The sequence below is a fragment of the Dermacentor albipictus genome, chromosome 1 (genome assembly GCF_038994185.2).
Source record: "Dermacentor albipictus isolate Rhodes 1998 colony chromosome 1, USDA_Dalb.pri_finalv2, whole genome shotgun sequence".
NCBI lineage: Eukaryota > Metazoa > Arthropoda > Arachnida > Ixodida > Ixodidae > Dermacentor > Dermacentor albipictus.
In genome coordinates, this window is record NC_091821.1 from 309971001 (window position 1) to 309997259 (window position 26259).

At 43.8% G+C, this 26259-nt stretch overlaps 1 protein-coding gene across 1 annotated transcript in view; it reads right to left on the bottom strand.

Moving 5' to 3' along the window:
- Positions 1-3155: 3155 nt before the first annotated feature.
- Positions 3156-26259, bottom strand: part of Cul4 (cullin 4) — a 50587-nt gene continuing 27483 nt past the window's right edge. Inside the window, exons 8-12 of the mRNA XM_070531543.1 lie at positions 25721-25913; positions 25236-25340; positions 18214-18659; positions 10094-10495; positions 3156-3357 (exon numbers count right to left, since the gene is read on the bottom strand). Coding sequence (XP_070387644.1) covers positions 3262-3357; positions 10094-10495; positions 18214-18659; positions 25236-25340; positions 25721-25913 — 1242 coding nt within the window. The 3' untranslated portion in view covers positions 3156-3261. The remainder of the gene's footprint in view (positions 3358-10093; positions 10496-18213; positions 18660-25235; positions 25341-25720; positions 25914-26259) is intronic.

The following is a 26259-nucleotide window of genomic DNA, read 5'->3' on the forward strand; positions in this document are numbered from 1 at the left end:
GTCACTCCGTTCCAGTTTTCATGCATTTCGTAGACCTCCGACTTCTCGAAGCGTACCACTCAAACTGATCGCGTGTGGAAATAACTGCTTTCTATAACTGCCACTATTCTCCAGGCTCATCGAGGCTCGGCACTGAATGACAATTACGTTAAAGATATCGTATATTCGGGGCTGCTGATGCCAGCACGGGACTGACGCGAGCGAAATACACTCCTTCAACAAAGAGCAGAGTGCGCGTCGTCGAAACACGCTGCCGATGTGTCGCCGAGTGTCCACACTTGGTTTCGCAGACTGGCCGCGCGCAGCGACCACCGTGCAAGGCGGCTAGCCTTATTTGCTCTTTGCTGCCGACAGAGTGTAGAGAGACCCAACTCTGCGTTCATTTAACCGCGACCTAATCGTCCAGACGCTAAAATACTCATGAAAATAAACACTTTATGGCCCGCTCCGTTTTCATTACAAGCGCCGTCGGCTGCTGCTTCGACAACCGGGAGCTAGGCCTGCCGGCTCGAGCGTTCGGCGGCTGCCGACAAAGTCAGCGCGCCGAGTGTGATGTTCCGCTTAGGGGAGATTATCCTACTAATATGGCCCATCTGGAACAAAGCAAAGCTTCACGGAGCTGTTTGACTTGTTACGACGGTCCTTTTTTTGCGCACGGCAAATACGGGAATGTCTCAAACGACGCGCCGTTCTCTCGACGCACTAATTGCCATCGATGAAGACGGTAGGCCTCGCTCGCTGGCCGTGGGTGTCGCCGGTTACGAAGAAGCTTCTGCTAGGATGTGAACGCATAGTTTTTTGCTATCTCTTTACCTCATGCATCAATATTAAAAGGCTAAATAGGAAATACATTTGCCTATATGTACACCGTCGGTAGAAAAGAGCAAACCAGCCGAACTCCGTCGCGCTGTGGTCGCTCCGCGCTGCCCGTCGGTCACACCAACTGCCCTCGAATGGTGTGTTTCGATCACTTCAGTGGCGTAGTACTAGGCGCTGATTGTCATATGAGCCGCACTTTCGACTCACTTTATAATAGTCACTTTAAGTGTCACTTTAGAATATTTAGTATAATAACATGTCAGCGACAACTGAGTGACACCACGGCGCGTTCGCAAGCGCTGTCCGTCCCCGTCCATCTTGAACTTTCCCTATTCCGGCAAAATGCGGCTGCGTTTAAGGGTGTCTCGAAGCTTGCAGGCCGAAATAACTTCGCAGCTCTGGCATATGACAATTCAGTAGCAGATAATAGCGCGATGAGAACCGGCTCTGCGAGGAGCGAGCAAGTTGTGTGCTGTGATAGCATCTCCGGCCGTCGCTTATCCATGCTGCTTTCCTCGCCGGATAGCGCTTCTCGGACGGAAACCGAAATAAACTCATGCTCCGTTTGCTAGTGAAACACTTTGTGCACAATACGCAACACAACGAGCCGTCCTTTTCACGAAAATACCGCGATCAAAACCACCACCAACCGTCGTCTCAAGGCGCGCTATATAGCTGCGTTGGTTGTTCGTCTGCTTCTCGTACCTAACCATGTAGAGGGCGCTCGTGACAGCCGTGTTCGCGCATGCGCAACAGTATTTTTGCAAACCGTCAATTGGGTGGTAGTAGGAAAAAGAAAACATAAAAAAGGAACTGTGTAGCTGGCATAGAAAAATAAAGAATAAATAAAGCTAATAGCAAGCATTTCATTTTAGGAGCGCATGTGTTCAACATCATAATTCTCTCCCTTGATGTTGGTACAACAGGTTTTGGTCCCGTGATCTCCTAATCTGCGAATTTAGCTTCCTCCTCTGACTCCAATCACCGTCTGCACTTTTGATGCATCTATATGACAGTTTAGTTAGTGGCATTGTCTGTGTAGTGTTTGCCGCTGTTATTGCCTGGCAGGCACTGCATGCTCATCAAGCACCATAAAATTGCTAGTGCTAAATTCTGCTGGCTTGAGGATGACAAAGCTACAGGTATACTAATTCTGGCTCGCTGTAAAAATCGTTTCATCCAATTTATCATGTGGCAGATTAAAAACATGGTGCCAAATAAATGCAGAAAATGCAGCACAGTCTTGTATACACAGAGGCTGCATTTCTTGAGAATAAGCTTAAGGAATTTACAGCCTAGCTTTGTGTCAAGCATATGTTGCAGGGAAAGCAAAAACGCAAATGCGACATGTCATCAATATGCAATATGACCGTTGCTAGACATATTAATGAATATGCTATCCCATTGTTACTCAAAGTGAAGATTAACTTCAGCTTAACAAAGCTGTCATTTGCTAATATGTTGACAGAGCAACATATTTCTTGTACGCTTAGAAACAAAACCGGAACCTGACACACAAAACTTTTCAATGTCTTTACTATCTGAGGAATGGTTGCTAGTGCTACACAGTCTGGAAAACCAGCATTTAACTATGCTGCCCACCTTTTCGCAAATGGCTAAAAACAATAGCAGGTTGCACTGTGCCTGGCACAAGCGGTTGAAGCAACAAAAAGCCTTTCACTTTGACCTTTACTTCTCTTAGAACTTGCTCGAGGTCAAGTTCTAAATTTTTAACAAGCACTTGTGTTGTTTCAAACAGCTGCTGGCCCACTTGACACGAGATAGATGCGATGGACGAGGTTGACCTCATCAGATCTTAACTGAACAGGCAAAATAAGTTGCCTTGTTTTTTAACAGGCATGCATGCTCTGGGTATGTTTGAGCTACTCTGAACACAGTATGGAATGTGCATATTCCACAATTATACTTTTTAGTTTGTAATATTTTCTGCACTTGTGCAGTTCACAATCTATATGTGAATGGCTATTGTTCATTTTTTGGTTGAAAGCATTGCCAGTGAGTGGCACATACGGTGCTCCTTGCACATTTACATTCAACTTACCCTCATAAACCTTTGGGGTAGCAGTATCAATAAACCATAACACCAAAATAGTCGTTTACACCAGTGTAATTACACCAACCTTTACTAGCCACCTTAACATGCAGTGTCACCGAAGAAGCATTTATGTAGTTAAAACCTTTCCTTCAGGCTGTGTTCACTTCTCAACATTACTGTAACTTCATGTAACCAATTTTACAGTATGCCCCAACATATGGGAGTTCATGTCTCTCCCTGCTTATTGAATTTTGGTGATCAAGTAGTCAAAGTAGCACAATCAGCTAGTACAGCTTTTATTTGACAAGTTTGCAGATGTGCCAGACAGGTGACACTTATCAAACAAAGAGAACGGGCTATATTACAGGGGGTGTGGTGGCAAATCTTCAGGCCACATAGTGATACTGGTTTGGGTTGTCCTTGTCCCTCTCCAGGTAGTCTCGGTCTATCAGACTTTCGATCCTCTTCTTCAGGTCTGTGGGCTGCAGTGGTACAAGTGGATTTCATTCATGAATCTCGGTCGAAGCTGGTACAAACATGTCATAATGCAATGCCATTGCACCAAACAAAAACAAGGCAAAAAAATATACTTTGTTATCACTGGATGCCAAACAGCAATGGGCATAAAGCGATTACTGGCTATAGCACTGCACTGCTAAACCTGAGGTCGCGGGTTCAATTCCCAGCCATGGTGACTGCATTTCAATGGGGCCGAAATGCAAAAATGCTGGTTTTAGATTTAGGTGCACGTTAAAGAACACCCAGTGGCCATAATTAATTGAAAGCTCTCTGCTAGTCCCTCATAACCCACTGTGCAGTTTTGGAACATTAAACCACATATTTAAAAATTTCTACAAGTCTCTGCGATTTTGGAGGCGAACTGTGAATAAGGCTATAGATTAGTGAATACAGCTGTCTTCAGCTGTCCTCACATAGATGTGTTTGAAGTGACATAGCTTCTACCGAGTAAAAACAAGGTATGATGATAAAAAAAAATAATTTAAAAAACGCACAACTTCAGCCAAAACAAGGTTCTGTCACTGAAGATATGTTCTGAAAGTCAACAACGAATCCTCGGCTGTAGGACAGCTTATTCCGCTCAATTACAGTTCCGGGAAAATATGATTCTTTAAAACAGCTCAAACGTAGCAAATGGAGTCATAGCTAGTGGGTGTCTGTGTCTGGTAGCACAGCCTGTCAAACAGGCAAAAAGTCTAGATGTACCAATATTTCAGCAGCAGTTCATTAGTTGATAAAGAAATTTAAACAACATATGTGGATTCTATTAGTTACAGAAGGCAATACACTGAGAAATGAGGTTAGCCACAGAGGTACGCCCATAAATATTGTAGATAAACCTGTCTTTTCTTTGTAGATATCCTAATTTCCCTATATCTCTTTTAGTGAACAGGAAAATTAGAATTAGAATTTAAAAGAAAAGACAGGTTTATCTACAATATTTATGGGCGTAACTCTGTGGCTAACCTCATTTCTCAAAGTTTATTGCCTTCTGTAACTAATAGAAATCACATATGTTGTTTAAATTTCTTTATCAACTAATAAACTGCTGCTGAAATATTGGTACATCTAGACTTTTCACCTGTTTAACAGGCTGTGCTACCAGACACAGACACTCACTAGCTACGACTCCATTGCATATTCCAAAACCGGGCGAATCAGTGTTTTATATACCAAGAGATGTACAGAGGGTGTAGATGTCTTGAACAAATGTCTTAAAAAGAACTACTACCACAAAGAACTGCCACGAAGTGTTCATGAAGTGCAGTGACCACTTCTGTCAAGCTGGAGTGTTGAGTGCAAGAACATTCTACAATATGGGGGTTAGTCTCTGGCTCATGTAGAACAAAATGTAGTCTTCATTTACGAATAAACAATTAGACCTGAGTAGACATGGAAATCAATGTCATGGCAAGCTGGTGCATGTATTCCGGAGTGACAGTGCCACCTACCTTTCATTTCTGTTTTTTCTAGATTGCCAAGCTTCCCCTGATGGTAAGAGTGGCTGCTTTGTTATTTTAATGCACGATTTGCTAGCAAAGCTTGACTTGATATACCATTTTTACGTCCTTTTAAACTTGGCATGTAGCCTCACTGCACATCGTGCAACAAGTTATTTCTGCTTAGATATGCTCACACTTTTTGTGTTAATTTTAGCATTCACAGTTATGGCACTGCTAATAACATCGTGGATTCTGTATCATAAAATTTTGTCGCATACTATAGCAAGACCTGCTTGTGTTCGAACTTGTGAATTCTTTTGTGATACTATTAAAAGTATCTAGCTTTGCCACAGTTGAAGTTGTGATCACAAGCATTTGCTTGTGGCACCAACTGAAGATCATTTCGAAGAGTGTATTTGCACGTCTATATTAGCATGTACTTTTAAGACTTCTCGTTGAGATTTAAATACACAAACTGCCTGTGTGGCCAGATCAATAGTATAAATTTTTCTGCACTGTTTTTCGCTGCAAGACACATTTAATTTTGCTATGTAATGAAGTCACGATGATGCCTATAAACCTGGTCCATCGTTCCAAGACCAACCTTAATATCAAATTAAAATATCCTATAAATATTTCCCAACCTTCAATACTTTCTAAGCGTCATTTTTTAGATGCAAGAAGCATGCAATAGAATTTTTACAACTTTGAAGATGTGTGTTAGTCTTCAATTGTCCCATTCTGATTCAGGAACTCAGAATTCGTATGCTGAAAAATTTGGATAACTGTCCAGAAGGAGTTTAAGCATCACATAAAAGCATAAACGTTCTCGATTCATGTGTGGCAGCTTATAACCGCCTGGAAAAAAAAAAAGTGTACTGTCAGAGTATTCTACCAGTACTAGCACCATGGGGCTGAAACTTTGAGGATAACATAGATACTTGAGAAAAAATTAGGAGCCACACTGTACATGATGGAACAAAAAATGATCAGGGCAACTTTAAGGGAGAGGTAGACAACAATACGGGTAAAATACCAAATTGATGTAGCTCATGGAGATGGTAAAATTGCAGTTTGGAACGGAAAAATTTGCTGTTCAGAGCGAGAAAAGAATGCTTTGGAGTAGTAACTTACAACTCTGGTGCAAAGAGGAAGCTCTGTATAACTTAGTATCTGAAACATTGCATTCAATAAGTATATACCGCCTTGAAAAAGACAAGTCCACTTGTCGGAACGCTGGCTCCTCGACTTTTACCTTGTCTCGTTTTCCTCATCGTATTGCATTCAATATGTATTATACTAAGATGCAAGCATTTTTTTTAGCTAGCTGTTCCATTTTATTGTTATTATATAGGAAGATGAAGATAAGTGCAAACTTAACTCTAAGTCACAGCTAATTTTGCATTTCAATAAAGAGTTAACCCCTCCCCCCCAAGCTGCCCTCGGCTTTGTTATACATTTCATCCGCTAAACGTTTTATCTGCTACGGTGTTAAATCCGCTAAACAAGTTGAATAAGCACAGCCACACAATTCTTCATTAATATGACGTGAGCACTGTATCCTCGCAGCTTAATAATAATGCATAAGGATAAGCTCATGCTAGTCGCAGCTTATGATCTTCTAGGTTTTTCCAAGCAATGCACTGGTGTGTTATCTGTTCAGTGCTGTTATCTATTCAGGGACCCTGAAACAATTTTGGCAAATTTGTACAAACATACTGAACTGTTAGGGTTGGTCCTTCTGATCATTAATTGACACGTTTAAGCGCTCTGCATGAAGTGTGTAATAGGTTATAATGTTTTAGAAATGTACATAGCTACCGATCTTAGTGGCACCGCTCCCCCAAGTTTCTAGCTGCCCCAGGCCAAGTGACACGTTATGGCCATATGATGTCAGTAGGGCGTGCTATATGAGTGGCTGCCCAGGGGGCGTCATCGATAATTTTTACAACTTTATAGTGAACAAATGCGGTTTGTAATAGTTGGAATGTTAATTTTTTTCTATGAAAAAAAAAAGTAACAGAAAGAGTACGCACAAGGACAATTTCTCACTACACTGAAGCACTTGTGGCACACAGGAAGTGTTATTTGCTTGTGTTACAACGTGCTTCGTGTTGATGCAAGCTATGCGGCCTCTGTTCGTCTCGATCTGTCTTTTCACGAGCACCATGGTTTGCCCTTACATTGTGAGTTGCAAACATAGTGATCGGCAACATGTCAAGCTGGGACACTGTGTCCCTTGGCAAGGCAACATGCGAGCGCAATGACTGCAGCGCTAGTTGTCGGTATCTGATCGGCACCAGCATTTAGGTGTTTGCAGTCGTCACTTTACACCGAAGGATTATTAGCACAATAGAGTTTAGCATCTCTGGTATTCGGGTGAACGTAAGCACAAGCAGACATGGCTGAGCGGAGGCGCAAATGTGAATGGCCTGCGTCGTGCAACCACCTGGTGGCACAGAGCTCAACCAAACACAGATGTAATATAGCAGTACCCAAGTGTATTCTACTTTGCTGCTGGTGTGAACTCTTGGCAGGAGCGTAATCGTGAATATAGTTTTCCCAAATGTTTAAAATGCTTTGAACTTGGTTACAGCAATATTAGCTCTGTGTTTGGCTGGCTAAACTCTGCACCACCAGGTGGCTGGACCGTGCAGACCGACCAGGTCACTCACATATGTCTACGCTCTTTCATCACAGCGGTAGTAGTATGGAAGGGCATTAGTTTACACCTCTGACCATCCGTCAAAACGCCCAGCTGTGGTTACCGGAATACCAGACATACTTAGCACAATAGTTCTTGCTTCAGATCAACAGCCAGGCTGCTGGCAAAGAGGTTGGAGAGGCTTCACATGCTGGCTCCAAAACAACCAGAAGTAGGCAACACGACGTCACATCATGATGCTGAGCCAGTGAAGGCAGAGTGAAGGCAGAGCCGACTCGGTGAACGAATTGAGAAGAAAAGGCATGGCTGTGGAGGAGGGTAACTTGTAATCGTCCGCAGCTTTCTTAATATGAGATGCTTCTCTTAAATTGTGGCATGAATGCTTTACTGTAGCACTACCCTACATGTCTACAAAACTTGTCAGAACTGTTTCAGGGACCCTTTAAGAAAGAATTGGGTGGCTGTACTATACCAACACTACATATCCTTACAAATGAAATTACTAGCTGAGCAAGTTGGTAGTTGATCAGAAGCATGACTAAGTAGAACCTTGTTCAAATGTGTTGGGAAAAACAAAAGCAAGAAAGAACGTACTAACTGGGAAAACGTGCGACTCAAAGTAACTAAAACATTGGACAGACTCAACTGTAGCAGACATCTACGTAAGGCGAGGCGTTGCACAAATAATTGCAGCACAAGATGCCGACATGTGTTGAGCTGGTGGGGCTCCCGTGGCCAGAGACGTGTTTTGTTCTTTATCTATTACGTAGTGCTTATGACGGCGATGGAAAACCGAAACGAAATTGAGCTGGTGGGCAACAGCATCAGGGCATCAGCGCCTGATGCCGCCGAAGCGAAAGGCGACACTCACATCGCGCCGCCTGCAGCAAGGAACGGTAGCGCATTTGCGCTATCGCCTACTCAAAGCGTGCAGTATGCTTCCAACGACACTATGCTGCACATGCTGTAAAGTAGATAGCTGAAAATGCTTATCAGAACAGGGTTGACAGTAATAGGTGTGAATGCAGAGTGCGATGACCCAGGAGAAACTTTGTTGGTACCGAAATTACAAACTGACTATGCACTGGCATTTTTAAGCCAGATGGGCGGGCAGCTGCTGTTCTCAATCGCATGCGTCTCCTGCTTTTTCTTGTTTACGCGAGATCTAGCGGCCGGAAAGCTTGCCATAAGATAGAAGTTCGGAGCAGGGAATGGCGGCACATTTAGGTTATCACCAATTAAAAGCGTGCAGTATGCTTCCGGTGGCACCACATGCTGTGAAACAGATAGACATAGAGAAAGAAATTCAACTATGACATAGGTTGCAATATGACATACTTATGGCAATAAAGTTGGTGGGGATAGCTGGGAATGCGCCATGTGACAACCCGGGAGGAGATTTGCTGGTACCAGAACAAGAAGCTGAGTGTGCACCAGCGTTTTCATGCGAGATGGGCCGGCAAGTACTATTACGGTGAAGACAGTTCGGCGGGCAGCTACTGTTCTTGATCGCGCGCACTCCATGCATTTTCTTTACATGCGATCTAGTAGCCAGGAAACGTATTATGTGATCGCAGTTTGCCGATGTACTGAATGTTGGTGCCGAAAGATCGTGTTTTCTGGGAACGCATGAACCGGTAAAAAATATGAGTAACTCAATCGGTAATCTTTTTGTGTTCTCAATTGTGAACATTGGCACCTGGAAATCGTACATAGCAGGATTATATCAACAATGTTCTACCGTATAGGTTGAATAGTGTCTGTGTTGTGATTCGTGTGTACGTGACTACTTCCTTGTACAGTTTTCGAATTTTGCTGCCATGTCGGGGCTTCCTAGTCATAATAAAATGTGCCTTATGCACTTTTCGATATACCACTAAGAGACCGCGAGAAAGGCGCGTTGAGCAGCTGTGCCCTCACAATGGTGCGTCACCATATTACATAACATTGTTATTGTGACAGCAATTACATGGACACTCCAGGCAAATGTCTGTGATTGTCGTCAGTGCCAGCGTCGCCGCAAGGTTTCGTATAATGTCCAAATGCAATAAGATGGCAGCCGCACACTGTATACACTGTAGCTGTGATGGAAAGTGCGAGGGTGAGTTGCAAAGGGTGGTTGCTTGATGCGTGGTGCCTTCTCATGCGTGCAAAATATTTCTAACTCGGAGCAGGTGCGCGTCGGCAAAGGCCTGGCGCAGTACCTGCGACAAATGACAATTTGGCGCAGCATGTAGCAGGATTTCTTTCGCGGCACAGTTTGGCACAATTGGCGCAGCACTTCCATCGCTGCTGATACAGTTCAGATTGAGAGGTAATTGGAGCTGGCCAAGTCGTGTAATGCATAGAGCAAATAAGTGCTGGCCTATAGGAGTAACAGAATGCATGCCAAGAGATGGGAAACACAGTTGTTGACAGCTAAGGACTAGGCGATGTGACGAGAGTAGGATGTTTGAGGGTATAGGACTGAGTCAGCTGATGAAAGACAGAAAACTGCACGGAGTAAGATACCTTTGTTTTGCACCGAACACGAAATAATAATACGTACAGGGGGAGGAGGATGGTAGAATAAGATAAAGTGCTCTGGCCCACCTTCACGGGGAATTTGAGCTGGTCGTAGAGCTCAGTGATGAGCAGGTTGTGTGTGAGGCTCTTGCGCATCTTCATGATGCGCACCACAGCAGCATCAATCTGGTACTGCCGGTCCTGGAAGACTCGCTCCTGTGTCGAGCTCTGCTCTTCAGGTGTCTCACGCATCTGCACTTGGTTGATCTTGATGCGAAAAAGCCGGTTGCGGAACTCAGCATTGAACACAAACTGGTCACCGTCCTGCACCTCACGGCCCCTGGGCTCCTTCTGCAGCACGCGTGCCTTGCCACACGCCAGTGACTGCAACGTGCGCCTAAGCTCGCCGTCCTCGATCCGAGTCTGTTCGCTCAGCTCTGCCAGCCCGATGGGGCCGTCCACTTTGTTGAAGCACAGCAGTACCAGGGCCTGCATGGCAATGCTAGCGTTATACCCAGGAGTTCGGGGCAACCTATGGTCTCTGGAAGCTGCACTTTTAAGCATAAAATGCTAATTTCTGCAAGCAAAAATCACTGCAAAATAGAGCAAATAAACTTTTTTCATCATCATCATCATCATCAATATATTGTACGTCACTGATCCTCAGGCAGCGAAGAAAAAAAGAAAGATGTAAATTCTGAACCAGTGGTCGCAGCAGGATTTCTGCCATCACATAGGGTGCCTAAATTCATTCCCCCATCTTTACCCCTTCATTCATCAAGGCAGGTCAACCTGGGTCATGGGTGCCACTGATAGCGCTGACCCCTCCGCCTACCTCACAACTGTGATGAGTTCATCAGTGCAAGCACATACTTACTGCAGCTACTAAAGCATGTGGCACATGTTGGTGAATGAAGGAGGGAAAGAGGAAACGCAAGTGAGAAGGGCAGATCAATTTATTACTACATTCAACAATAGGAAAAAACACATTTATATTAAGACAGAGTTTTAGTCATTACACATCACCTACATAAATGTGCCTTTCTGCGTGGAAAAAGGAGCAGATGCAAGGGAGAGGTATACTGCATTACTCAACGTTACTGGAACCAAACTCAGTTTCGCAGCTCCCATGTGGAAGGCCCAAGCGGTGCTCGTGTGAAGTAGCAGCGCTGAGGCCGTGTCTTAGTTTCCGCTGAGCGCACCGTCTGCTGCTACAGCGTACGTAAAATGCAAGTAAAATGCAGAAATGCGATCATTAGATAAACAATTTGAATAAAGTTTGTTGCATTTGAGAGTTGAAGCCAAGTTCTAGCACTGTAAAGAATTTTGATTTCAGACATTAAATATTTTTTTTGCATTGCAAAGAATTCTTTAGTATTAAAAAAATGTACTAAAAGTTTACTAATTTATAACTCTGCACCAAAAAAACTCACCAATGATTACAATACTCCCTAATGTGACGTTTGAGCACAGCTGCATATGCGTTTTAATTTTGTGATATATTGGCTGGCGTGGACAGTCTATCTCGTGCGGCATGTTGCAAATGAAGCGATGTGTGGCGCGACTGTCTCGCTAATCAGGACATCACGAGAGGTGGCGCATTGGTGATGCGAGGGCGCGATTTACAGCCGCCGCCGCAGACAGATCTGTGCTCATGCGGCGCTTTGTTTCCATACAGACGACGCGCACTAACCTGGCGCCATCTTGTAGTCATCGTCACCGCAAAGCGAGTCTTGCGGGGCACTGTGTTTTTCTTCTCATGCTTTTGCCATACCCTCCTCCTCCGCTTTCCTCCTCACGCGCTCTTCACTATCGCAGGTTTTCATCTCCCACTGCGCTCCGCATTCACTTTCATCCTTCACTACGTTCATTTACTTGGTTGTTAGAGACAATGCGAATGCTCTACGCAGGAACAGGCACCTAAGAGCTGTGCTCTAAAACAGATATCACCATTATGTAAACAGCATCTGTTGGAGCCTCTCGAGCGACAAATGTGATACAGGAATGCATATCTTACATGAACCTGTTACATTTATAAAAGTTAGGCAGAAGTCCTAATTATAAATTAGCAGCTAAATTCAAAGCAATAGATATTAATGAATCAATTTTGCCTGCTTTATATTTATTATTAGGTGCAGTGAATAAAACATATTTTTTATTGCCGAGTTAGAGTTCTAAACTTTTTATTGCCGAGTTAGAGTTGTAAACTTCATACTTGAATTTCTGCAATTTTCACGAGTTATGACAAACTTTTCTTATAAGTTTTAACACAAAAGTGTTTCCTGATGGGATGCAGCGACATTCTGTCCCATGCATGTAATCATACAATCATCATCGCGAATCCCCGAGATGGCATTACTTAGCCACATTATGCTTACTTATTGGTTAGAAAAGTTGCCATAAAGGGGTTAGAAAGGTTTGCTTCATTAAAGGCAATGTGCTCTTGACCACGTATATTTGTTGTAATGAGGATATTTAAGTATCATTCGTTTTATCAGTAATTCCATAGAAAACATGGCTGGCAGCCTGGGCACCTATAAGGGCAGTAAAGATGGTAGTGCTTGGAAGTTTCTTGTAGTCTAAATCAGTCACCATCTATGGGTGAATTACTAAATGTGATCCCCACTAACTGTCACTGCTTTAGTGGCGTTATGCTGGTTCACATCATTTTCGCGCGTTTGCTCACCTTTGAACATTTGTATGGGTGCGTGCACGTGTTGTCGCCAGAGCTATAGCTATGCAGTTTCGCTATGTACGTACTCGCCGTCACATCGGATGCTACAGTACTTATGACGCCAAGCGATGGTAGTGCCCGGGGTGCTGTCTATACTGTCCAGCAGTAGCACAGACCTCGCGTGCTTGCTATCTCGCTGTCACTGCTTCGCCCTTCGAGTGAAACTGTAATTACTAAAAGAATGTGCATATTTATAGACTTGTATTTGTAAATGTGCAACAAAGCTGCCACTGCTTCTTAGAATAAATGTTTTGCTTTCGTGTTATGACCAATTTCTCTGAAAGAGGGATCAACAAATTTTCTCTACCTACTGCACCTATGAAGTTACGATCAATGTTGCATGTTGCCATGCTTTTTAAGAAAGTGTGTTTAAAGTGTTATAAAATGAAAAACCAGTGTGTCCCTTGTGTAGGCTTCGATCAAGGATACAAGTGGTCCCATGACTTTTTAAACCTGTAGTGTCCCAAAAGGCATTTAAAATGTTTGCAAGCTTTTGGCATAAATGTTGGACAGCAGTTTCAGCTTGCCCACAAGTGGTATGACACAAGTGCACAGGAAAATAACTGTGGTGACTGGAAACTAGCCTTCCAATTTCTCGGAAGGCTTCAAGACTCGCATCCGTCGTAATTCAAGAAGGAACGGAAAATACTGAGCATAGCAGGGGTCGCAAGCAGTATTTCCACGGGCAACACAGGGGGAATGATGTAGGCTAATCAAGACATGTGCAATAGAATAGAGGAGCAGTAAGATGAGGCGACTTGTGGGTATAGGCTGGCAGAAGTCAGGTGTGAGCTCAGGGAGAGGAGCTGTCCCATTAGACTATCCAGGGGTGGGACTGGTCAAAGTAATTTTGTAGCAATTTTTGAAGCAAGTAAAATTGCATTTTGGAGCAGTTTGGGGCAGACAAAATTGCATTTTAGAGCAGCTTGGAGCAGACCAATTTTAATTTCAGAACAATTTGGAGCAGATAAAATTTCACTTTGAAGAAGTTTGGACCTGGCCAATCTGAATTTTGGTGGAATAATGGAATATGAAATATGGCAGTGCACTTAGACACCACAACACAGCACAGAATAAACCAACATGAGCGCTGTGCCTCTGTCTTAAGCAATGTCTTAAGCTGAATTTCGAAGCCAATTATCCTGATACTAAAACTATCTAGTGCATACAAATTTGGTAATACAGTATTCACTAGATTTCTAGTTAGTGATAACAATCACAAAGAACGTGCATTCTTAAATAGCGAGTCTAAACCTTAGAAAAGCAGCCCAAGACATGTTTCATAAATACATTCTTTCTTTAATGTCTCGACAGAAAGAACGACAGAAAGCTGAACTAGTTGGTAAGGATTCATTATGCAAAAAAGAGGTGAGGCATGCAGACAGGACACAAGAGTAGAAAAAAAGAAAGAAGACACAAAACTCATCTGCGCAAGCTCTGGAATGGTATCACCACGTGTCAGTCGGGTACATGTGCCGGTCTACATGAGCGATAACTGTCAAGGCACTTAATCTCTTCCTTATGTAAAGTAATCGAAGGCTGACTCACGCATGCACTCCACAATTATAGATATGCCATGCCTCTACCATAAGACGCGTATCTTCATTCTTATGCTTGTACAATATCTCTCATTCATCTAACTCTGACGTGCAGTTACAATCTTGGCAATGTAGGAAAAGATTAGAAGGCAATCCACCGGTTAACAACCTTTTATGTTCTATTAGCCTCTGATTGATACACCGCCCCGTTTGCCCTACGTAGAACTGGCCACAGCTAAAGGAAACATTATAAACCACACCCATAGAGCAGTTGGTAAAACTGTTGTTTTTATTGAGCTTCACTGGACAAATATCTGTTCTTTCTTTTGTTTTTTTGCCTTTTACCTGCTCCTTGTTCCTCTGCACGGCAGCACATATCTTACACCTAGCTTATTGGGAGCAGTGAAAGCAACATTAACATCATATCTACTTGCAACTTTTTAAAGCCTGGGCGACACTGAATGAATGTACAGAATAGCCACTACTCTTTTTTTGCTATTACTGCTTTCTGTAATCACGTCCGTCTCCCTCGAAACCGATTCTTTAGGCGTTCAGCCACAGTGGCCACTGCTACGCTGGGATAGCGTGCTTCTAATAGGCGCCAGACCTGCGCATTAAAACTGGCGCTCATATTGTGCATGCAGGATCTGGTGAGAGAAGACTTAAGGCACGACATGGCAATTCTGTTTTTTACCACTTTGGAATGCTTGGAGTGATTGTTTAATAACGGCTTTGAAGATCTTGGGGAGTACTGCCAACAAACGTGATTTTATTCGAAGACCAAGGAAATGTCTAGAAACTGAATTACACGTCGCTGAAAAAATTCCTTGGTAAACTTTAATCCTCCTCCATAAAGTTTAAATTGCTCACTTACTGAGGTAGCAGCGGAATCAAATTCTTCCCTATTGCAGAAAATCAGGTAATCATCAACGTAACAAAATATCTTGATAACGCAATCACCTAAGGCTTTCTCTAAGCAGCTGTCAACCTTACTCAGGTAAATATCGCTAAGAATAGGGGGGGCAACCTTTGAGCCAATACAAATGCCTGATTTAATAACCGATATAATAACATGGTCATCGCACACCGTATGCTGTATGAGCGAGTAAACGTGCGAGTGTGAGCGGACAATAGCGGCTCAATCTCATGCGCGCAAGGGAAGAAGGTGGGAGGAAGCGTGCCATTTTCCGGTGGGAGGGAGAGAGGGGTTCTACTCCAGCGGTGACTGCATATGGCACAGCAGCGCGAGCCTCATCTTGAACACGAGGGTTGCAATGTTGGCTTGACGGCAACGCATCTATCTTGAAAGTGATCTGCGATGGCTACAGAGTGTGCCGAGTGCCGATAGATTTTTTTTCTGGTGCGTTCTCGCCGCTTAGTTTGTGTTGAAGTGAGAGGCAGCACAGAGGTCAATTTGCTCGCTACTGCTGCTGCACCTTCTCACTCCAGCATTTTAAAAGCGAATGTGCGCAATCATCAAATGAGATGTTTTCATGTTTGCTTGTGTGTGCATGACCCCATGCTTATTAGTTTAGTTAGTAAGCGAATGTCTACAAGTTTATACGGCCGATAAAACTACTATCCTTACTACGTATAGCTGCCTACTAATTTGCTATCACAATCGATGCTTCGCCTCTTGCTTTAACTGCAACTTTTTATTCCAAATCTGCCATTAGCCCCTCGGGATAGGTCAAAATGGCTCAGGCCTCGCCCATATGGGCGTAAAAACAGATTGGAATAGTTTTCCGTTATACTAGCCCTGGGTACAGAGATGTCCCCCTACTAGACCTACTGCAGAGCACACCTTCGTAATAAGTTGGCTCTAGTTACAATGGACCCTGATAATTCTACAAAAAATGTTTGTTGTATCCGAAGTTCGTAATATCTGAAACTCCTCATTTCCGAAACTTTGGTTGCGATGTGTAACAACGTTAGTGCAAAGAGCGAGTGACGAACATCCAAAGTAAAAACAAAATTGCGATAGCAAATTAGTAGACAGCTATATAAAGTAACGATAGTAGTTGTATCAGCTGTATGAAGGTGTAAACATTCGCTTACTAATTAAGTTAACAAACACAGTGTCACGCGCGCGCATGTAAACATGAACATGTCTCACTCGATGACCGCGGAAAGTCGCTGTTAAAACGTTAAGAGTCAGGAAGTGCGGTAGCAGCACCGAGTGAACTGACCTTGGTGCTCTCTCTTCAACGCGAACTAGATGTTGAAATCACAGCGCATACGAAGCTACCGGCACTGGGTGCACTTTGTCCACATTGCAGATAGCTCTCAAGATGTGGAGCCCATGCAGCCGTGCCGTAAGCAGCAGCCACTGGAGTAGAAACCCCTCCTCTGCCTTGCCTACCCCCCATGCCTCGCGTGCAGTCTTCTTTTGTGCACTTCCGCACCGCTTTCCTCCCTCGTGCGGGCGATATTGAGCCGCAATCGTCGGCTGACCCTTACAAGTCAGTTGTCAGCCCACGTTGACACGGCGAAAGTCTGTTTTATACGCCTGATTTTGACAAAAATTGCTGCTAATCTCGTCCACTGTAGCCGATAGTCCGTTGTGGCGCGATCTGTTAAAAGTGAACTTCGTTGCATTAGTAAAACAGGTAGAGCAAACTAAGGTTGAAATATGGTCCGCTATATCAGAAAGTCTGTTGCACGTGGCTCCATTGTACAAGCGTAGACTGTATCTAGTTCACTCGCAGTGCCTTCAGGCTACTTTTTGTTGTTTTCCACTTCAGTTAGGGAGCGCCGCACCACTCGAGCCACTCAGCCATTATCTAGTTAGAGCACTGCACAGGACCGGGCCTGGCTTGGGTCCGCTCATTAAAAGGTAAAAGTCTTGCCTTTGGCCTCATGTGACCATTATGCATTGCATGCTTTGTCCAAAGTATTCTGTGCCAAGCTGAAGTGCCATGTGCAAAAAGCTGGCTATTAGTATAACTTAGCAACGAAAATAGAAAAGCAGATGAAGTTCCAAATTTTTTTTTCTGTTCCACAAAAATAAACATTGTTTTAGCGTAAGAAAAAATAAATAATACAGAAAGCCACTCTTTAAACCATTTCCCTGTTATCGCTTTTACAATTGCACTGTTGTAAGTCTCAATACAATTATATTATTTTAGTGCTACCACAAAGCGTGTCTTTCTACCTACTTGTGCATTTATTTTATGCTGTATGACATCTAAATGACATGCTAAATGACCTCATAGGAGAAAATCGTACGATCAAGGTACGATCATGGCATGCACACCAGGTGCCAGGCATACGCACTAGCGAAAATATAACAGCACAGGCAATGGGCCAGATCACTGATGTTCCCATGAGAGAAATAAAGGTTTCGATCTTTTATTGCTCATACTACACTGCAACTGAATAGACCCCGAGAAGGTGAGGCTGGCGCATACGGTGCGGTCTGCAAGTAAAAAAAAATTTTTTTTACTTACAGGCCAAGCTTGGTCATGAACACACGAGCCCTGGCTAAGCTTAGTAATGAACACCTGGCCCGGGCCCAGGCTGGGCTCAGGCTTCATAAGGGCGCGTACAGTGCTCTAATTCTAGTACACTCTAAATACACCTGCCCTGGCTGTTCCGACAGCAGCAACAACAGGGAGCAGGCGTGCGTGTGTTGGCTACGTTCCAGAATCGCCAAGTCCCGTGTTATAAGGGTGAAAATTACGAGAAACTATGCGGGAGGCGCCGTCGTGTAGTGTGTGGAATGCGAACGACTGTACTCTCTTTCAGAGAACAAATCTGCACGCTGTTCGTGGTCACTGCCAGAGTACACATGCCGAAGCCGTTCTGGTGCAGTGTGGTGCAATTTCAGTAAATTTTTTGTGTTTAGCACAGTTTGGCGCAGGAATTTGCATTTGTATCAAAATGGCACAACTGGCACAGGAGTCCTACCTCTGACTATCTGAGGCAGCACTCACCTGAAAGAGTGAGACCTGCAGTTCCTTGAGACCACCTGCACCGGGAAATGTGGCCCTAAGTACACAGTGCCCCAGGCTGGGCTGCCACTGGAGCTTGCGGCCAGAATGCTTGGCCAGGTAGAAGCGACGAAAGAGGTCTTGGTGGCGCACCATAGCTGCGGGCAGTGCCACTTCCTGGGGTGGGTAGCTGGGCCAGTAGCCCATGGTCAGCACACTGACCGTCAGCTCGAGCCGCTCACGGCGCTGCTGCTGCCGGAAGGCCAGGTTCAGCTCCTTGCTCAGTTCCATGTCACGGAACATGCCCTCGAGCTTGGAGGTGAATGCCGCACCACATTCCTGCTTCAGCTTGCACAGCATTGACTTCTCTGCATCCACAGAAGCACTCTTGCCCACCAACAAGCGTTTGGCCAAGTCCTTCTTGTAGAAGGCCTCAAACACGTCTTTGCCTGCAATGACACAACATATTGTTGGGTTGAGGCAGGTGTTCCTAAACCCCCCAGGCAAGAAAATCCCCTGATGCTATTGACCATGAGACCCTGTACCTTCAGACCACATTTTTAGAAAACGTCAGTTGGCATCACATGTGGCCACACCATGTACAAGTCATACCTTTTGCAATAGTGGCTACGTATCTGAAAGCTGAAAAATAAAGTGATGAAAGTGTTTCCTTAAAATTTTGCATCACTACACGTGAAACCAGGTTTCATTGATGCATGTGCAATAAAACATTTTAATAACAAACATTGAGAACTTAAAAAGACCAGAAGTTAGTTCAATACAGTTGCAAGAATAAATTCAATATATAAATTGACACACACAATAAAAACACAAGAGATTAATTTTTTATAAAAGCAATGGTTAAAAACAGCTTTGTTAAACATAAGTGAAATTTGAAAGTAGTCAGTTCCAGCACCACTTTATCCCTTTGCAGTAATAATCCAGCACTATCTCACCAGCCTTAGAAGCTTTGTCCACTTCACTCAGTAGTGGGCAAGTGCCCTGCTTCACATAGCACTGGGCTGACACAACCAGCACTTTCAAAGCATCAGCTAGTGCTTCAAGCAACCAAAAGCTGGCCCCTGTGACTGAGGCTATTTGAATGATTCAAGTGTGCCTCTAATTGTAAGCTTACACATTGACTTTAAAAGAAGACTAAACGTTCTCTTCACATAATGCACTTTGAAAACCAAGCAGTAAATACAGTAGACGTCCGTTGGCTCAACCTTGACAGGACTGACGAAATTGGTCGAATTACACGGCGAGTTGAATTAAACTGGCAGAAAAACACATTCCTGATTTATTTGGCAGTAACACATCCCATAAGTGAACACGCGCTCACTTTCCATAGGTTCAAAGTAGAAAACTAACATAAAAATGACATTAGAGTTTCTAAACAATTAATAAATCGAACGTGCAACCAATTTTCTAACAAGAAAAACCTAGCAATCTAGAACTAGAAATCTATTAAAGTCCATTGTTATAACTATTGGACAGCACTTTATAGCTGTCTATTAAGAACCACAAGTTCTTCTTCATACAGTCCATAGCATGTTTGTTATTCTGCAATTATCAAACTGAACAACAATTGCGAATGGGATGGTGGGCCACGTCTAGGCTAAACACTTTGCTAGTTTGTCCTGCAAAGCATGAAATTCTTCAAAAGTCCAAGAACATGCGACGTGACTTGTTGCTGCTGGCTCAATATGTAAAATAACATAGTTTGAGCGTGCTTTTGTAATCAGACTGAAAGCGGCACATTGTAGTTGCCATCATGCTATGAGAGAACTTGCTTCTCTGCCATCCATGGTCGTCATTGGTGATGGCAATGACGCTGGCTAGGCTGGGTCTGACGGTAGGCGCCGCCAACACAGTTTCGGTTTCATATTGAATTGTACTGCCCAAGCAATTTCTGAACGAACTTGCTTGGAAAAAAGGTGCATGTTAGAGTTGAGTAAAAACTTAACATTGTGAGCTACCACCTTTCTGGGGCAGGCCGAAAATTGGCATGGAATACGACGTGCGTCCCGATGCATTCACTGTAACCAAGTGCCGTCAAGAGGGATGCTACCGCTATTGGAGCCATAGCTACGGTTGTCACCACTGGGGTTCGGGAGCATGCATGATGACCAGCCAAGTCCGAATTATCTGGCGAAGGTTAATTTCAGGGTCAAAATAATGAAAGTGTGGCCCCATAAAGATGCATGGGCACCAGCCGGGACCTTTGGTCGGGATCAAGTTAACCGGAGTCGAATTATTGGAAGTTCACTGTATCCCGAAAATGCCTTGCAAATAAAATGTTTACTGCCAACATAATGAATGCCCCATGAGGATAAAACAACACTATGATTGCGAGGAAACACCCATAAACCTCTCACTAGCAATCTGAAACAAGCATCAAAATAAATGTTTGCAATGACAGAAATGTTTTCAAGGATTTAGCACATTTATATTAGTACAATGTAACTTTTTTTTTTAAAAAGAAGTGATAAAGTGAAATCTCAATATAACGAACTTCAGGGGACTGCTGTAAAGATTGTTAAAGTGAAAGCTCCAAAATTAACCATTCCGCCTATCGACCTACGTTGTCACCATATCAGCTATGCACGAAAAATGTCGCTGTTGGCTCTCGGCATGCGCTGTTGCAATTTTCCATCGATTCCGCTGCCACATACCACTGAAGCACCGCATAATAAGAGTGACGTGCGCAAAACAGACGCCAACACCGAGAAAACTACCGGCAAAAAGGGTAGCTCCATGTCGCCTCCAAAGCGCAATGTTTCTTGCTTTTTGTTTGTTTTTCACATTTCTTGCTGGGGACACTGCAACTGTCTTGCTCGAGACACACACCTGAACTCTGACAAAGTGCAAGTGCGCATAAACGACACAGTCTTGAAAGTGCAAAGTGCAACCAGTGGCATCCCTGTGAGCAGTGTTGCGGAGTTGCCACTCTGGAATCGGGTTGACTCTGGAATCATTCCACATTTTTGTGACACTGGAATGGAATGGCAACAACACTTGGAGGAACGGAATGGCAATGAAATCAAGCCCATTTTGCCCAGAATGGAATGGGAATGAAATTGCGTCTTTTAGTGAAAATAGAGCACTTTTTCGTCTATGCGATTTTTTGGGGTCAAAATACGCCAAAGAAAATTAAAATTAAATTGTGGGGTTTTACGTGCCAAAACCACTTTATGATTTTGAGGCACGCCGTAGTGGAGGACTCCGGAAATTTCGACCACCTGGGGTTCTTTAACGTGCACCTAAATCTAAATACACAGGTGTTTTCGCATTTCGCCCCCATCAACATGCGGCCGCCGTGGCCGGGATTCGATCCCGCGACCTTGTGCTCAGCAGCCTAACACTATAGCCACCAAAAAAATATGCCTAAGAACCAACCAGCCCACGTTCAAACATTAGGAAGGCAGAGCCTTGAATTTAACAATAAAGCAGTATTTTTAAAATGGCTTGGCTGAATACACGCACAATACATTTATAAGCAATGCGCCTACTATAATTCTGTCCTTATAAACTGAGTTGCTCCAAAGTTTGTCTTGATTCTTAGTGTAACCGCGGCTCTATGCCATTGCTATCCGTCGTGCAGAACTACAACGGCGGCGTACTATAGGTCCTTAAAAGGCGAAAATCCAGGCTTGCCTCATGACCATGTCGCATGTCACAGGCAGGGACTGATCACGCATTTCAGCGACGTACGTTGCAAGCTTGGCCTTCAGCTCCAGAAGCGTCGCAACTTCAGCCCGCGGAAACCGCTTCGCTTGCCGTCACAGGTTAAAATTTTGCTTCACTGCGGTCACCACTCTCGCATCGCCCATTAAGAAACATCAAACTTGTGGCCCGCTGCGGAGTTATTTGTTTCTTCAGCGTAAAGGATGGCAGCCCTCTTGAACGCTGCTATGAATGAGGGCCAAATGTTTAGTGGGCCTGGAGCACTCATGACGAATAAGGAAGCATGGAAGTAGCACGTAGCCGGCAGTCAAGTCGAACGCTTCAAGCTAAGAGTTATAGGAAAAGAGAAACGCGTAAGTGGTGGCTGCTCTTCCACGAACTATCTATAGTCCCCACAAGCGCCGCCGTTCTGAGGGTGCCGCCGCAAATGGAACAGCGGCGTTTCCATCAACTGTCGACTCCCCCCCAAGAGTGTTGTGTGCACTGTAAAACTCTAAAAAATGTTGAAGAACCCTTCCAAAAAGCGAACAAACGCGCGGGATAGTGAAAAGCTACAGGTAGGGCCACAGAGCAAACATAAATTTGTAACTACATTGTAGCTCCCCTGATATCTCGTTGGTCTCCCTTTTTTGGCAGTGCCATGTTTTGGTTTCGATTGTAAGTTGACCCCCCACTTCAGATTTTCAAATTTAAAAAGATAGGTCGAATTACAATCATGTAAATACAGTATTCCTAAAGAACAGGAAGGTGCAGCCTATGTATTAATGTGCACTCAATTTATCGTAGGGCTGGAGAAAATGGCTGTGTCAGTCCCCACTTTATTTCGTCATTCTTGAAGAGTGTCAGCGTGTCGTTGAGTGGAGTATTGTACCATTACATATGTCATCATTCACTTTCTGAAACTCTATTGCATTGCATGTTTGCCGTTTGCACTACCTATACTTTCAGTGGCAATATTCACTAATTGCCGTTCTCGCTTTATTTTAGGACCCACATGCTGACGAGGAAGTCGTACGAAAATGCAGCGCCATCGTTTCATCTCTACACAAGAGCACTGTCGACAAGGAAGAAGTGTTTAATGTGGCCGGTCTGCACTTGGAATCTCACAATGCGATGAGGAGGAACTCGCAGCTGCGAATGATGAGAAAGCTCGTGACCACTTCTTGGAGTCATCCAGGCCTGACAGAAGCTCTGCATGCGTGCAAGACGGCTAAAATGTCTAAATATGAACTGAGGCTGGCAACAGACTTGGTTGAGCGTCTCTTCCCTGTAGAGGAAGCCACAGAGTTGCTGCAGAAAAGGCACGAGACAGCGGGCTTTCGCTTCCCACTTTGCAAAGTATCTAAGTTTCCCTTGCGAAAATATTAAGCAAAGGCACACTTCTTTGCAAAGAGGCGGCTAAAGGCCTACAGCGTAGCCTAGAGAAGTGGTTCGCAAGCACATGGACCGATTCTGTTTTTTTTTTTTCTTTATGGGTGCCCTCCTAGACCCACGGTTTAAGTTTTCTTGGTGTTCAGCTGCAACTTCCGAGCAGATGGATTCTGCTGTGCTGAGCCTCTTTTGTTAGGGCAAGACAGCGCCAGACCGTCGCAAATGCAGACTCTGAAGCAGGGCCAAGCAGACTGATGTTTAAAAACATCACGCAAAATGAAGATGCTCACAAAGACAATATGCCTGGATCCATCGCAGGGGAAATTTCTCTTTACCTAGCAAAGGGAACTTGCGTAGACACGGCTAAGACCCCGACCTATTGTAAAGTGAACGCTAGCCACTTTACCTCCTTGCAAGGGCAGTTTTCACTGTGAATGCAATGTCAGCTGACATGGAATGCATGTTTTCTATGGCATCCCTGATAATGACAGCGAAGTGAAATCGGCTGTCAAGCACCTCTTTCGAGCAGCTCATGTTTGCGAAGCGCAACACATACTTAGGTAGAAAATAATTGTTTTATCTCATTTTTTTGTTTTGTTTTTAGAACTAACCGTTGAAGCAGCTGTCACTAACACTTCATGCTTTCAAAACTAAATAGCGAAGTGCCCATTTAGCTCACAACATTTTGTTGCAAAATTTCGATGAATAAAACCAAAATAAAGCTTTTTGCACCTTGCATATCTTGCAACCTTTATTGCAGCATTTAAAAATCACGGGGACACTTAAGCAAAGATATGCTGTGTCGTCACTTTAGTAATAACAGATTTAAGCTTAAACAACATCAAAACATCACAAGCCATTAAAATATGCTAACCATACAAACACTATAGGTAAAGGGAGAACTGCCCTTATGGAAATTAGTTAAAGTGGTTGTATTGCACGAGATATGTGACCAAGCTACTATTCCATGACCTTGGTAATGTGTTTTGCATATTTTTACAGTTTTTAAAGCATCTGATGACATCAGCTTTATGGTGCGTTCATCGGTAACTTGATAAAACTACCAAGATGCCTTTCCTACGTTAATTACAGGAACGGAATTGAACTGCTAGGCCATTCCCGGAGTGGGAATGGGCTGTTTTTTAATTCCGAGGAATTGAAAGGAATGGAATTGCAACAAGTTCTCATTCTCCGGAATCGAATTGGAATGAAATGGGGGCGCCCAATCCGCAACACTGCTCACGAGTACGGAGGTTATATTTTACCGTGTACATAGTTCGTACAGCCGCAGAATGAAGCACAAAAGAAAGAGGCGTGCCCAGAGAGAAGGGTGAAAGAAGGAAGAGACGCACCTCCACTGCTAGTCAACACTTCTGGGTGGAGCATGCCCTCGCAAAACCTGATGCGTCGTCGCCTCCGCTCACCTGTGTTCATTTTTTCCTCAGGCGCCGTCTCAGGTTTTCCGAACCCATGCGCCGTGACGTCAGTTCTCTGTGCCTTGTCAACTGCTAGCCTACTGTTTCAGCTGCCGTGAAGCATACACGGAAATCTAAGAATCCCCAGATTTCGTAATATTAGTTCATAGTACTGAGGCGTTGGTAACACCACAAGGAAACTGAATAATTATTGTTATTATGAAAAAGTTCGGTATTCTGAAGGTCGTAATACTGAAATATTGTTACATTGAAACTATAAGTAAGCAGGGGATTTCTGAAAAGTTTGTTAATCTGAAAAGTTCGCTAATGTGATGCTCGTAGTAACGAGGCTTCATTGCATAGGTAATGTTACAGAGTATATATGCAGCGTTAGAAGGTTTAGCTTCCTACGTCAAAGCATCTGAGGTTGACAAAGACAGTTCATGTAGTCATCTAACTAGACAACAGCACAGTTATCATGCACACATGCTGTGCACAGCTACATGAGACAGTTTTACAAGGCTATCACAATTTCTTTTCTTTCACACTCACCGTGGATGAAGCGGAAAAGCACCATAATTTTGTCCAGCAGCCTTTCCAATTCTTCTTCTGTTGCCTCTTTGTTTCCTGCCCTCAGCTTTGAGTCCACAAATTTGGCTGTTTTAAGAAAAGAAGAATGGTAAAAAATTAGGAAATGCTGCGCTGTACATAACACTAAACATAAGCTCAAATTACATCATGGAGCTATTGCCTTGTCCCTAAAGGGTGCACTTAGGTCTATAATATAATGGTTGCGTAACTTGACTGACATTTCTTTTTATTTGTTTAAGAAACTAGTAGAAACATATCTGGCATCCTGGTAGAACTTATTAATACACAGGATAAAAAATTTTTGATTTGAAGAAGACATATTGTGGACTTCCAAAATGAATTCCCGCTGAATATCTGAAAATGTCTAAGACTAAGATGCCTGAAATGTCTGAAAAGCCTAACATGCCAAGCGACTTTTATCCAAGACTTCTATATAACAGCCATACCAATAAGCTCAGCTGGCTTGTTTGGCCTCTGGTTAATGAAGTACTCGAAGGCTTCCTTGAGCGAGTTGACAAACTTCTCGTTGCGATGGAAGCACTGGTTCACCACCTGATCCATCTGGTCTTTAAAGTCTAGCAGCTCCTGGACCATGGACCGATCTCGCTCTGGGTTGCTCACTATTACGCGACCACGCTTCTGCAATAGAAGGGGCAAAGGGGTGGTACATACAGTGATCAACACACGTCAGTGCTTTTCACAATTTCTAATGCCTACTTTGGTTGCACGAGACCTACGTGAAAAAGACGCCTCTCTTTTCTGGTATTTATGTAGCAGCAAGTGTAAAGTTAAGTCTAATAGTGGCATCAACCCCAGCTTTAGCTCAGAAAGAATCAATTGCACTGCATGTGCCAATGACAGAAGTCAGGAAACATCCAGTGTTACCCCACTCCTGAATGCAGGGACTTCTTTACGATTTCTTCATCCTGCAGGGGTACTTCGCCATCTTTGCTACAAGGTGTAGGGATTTAATATCAAACTATGA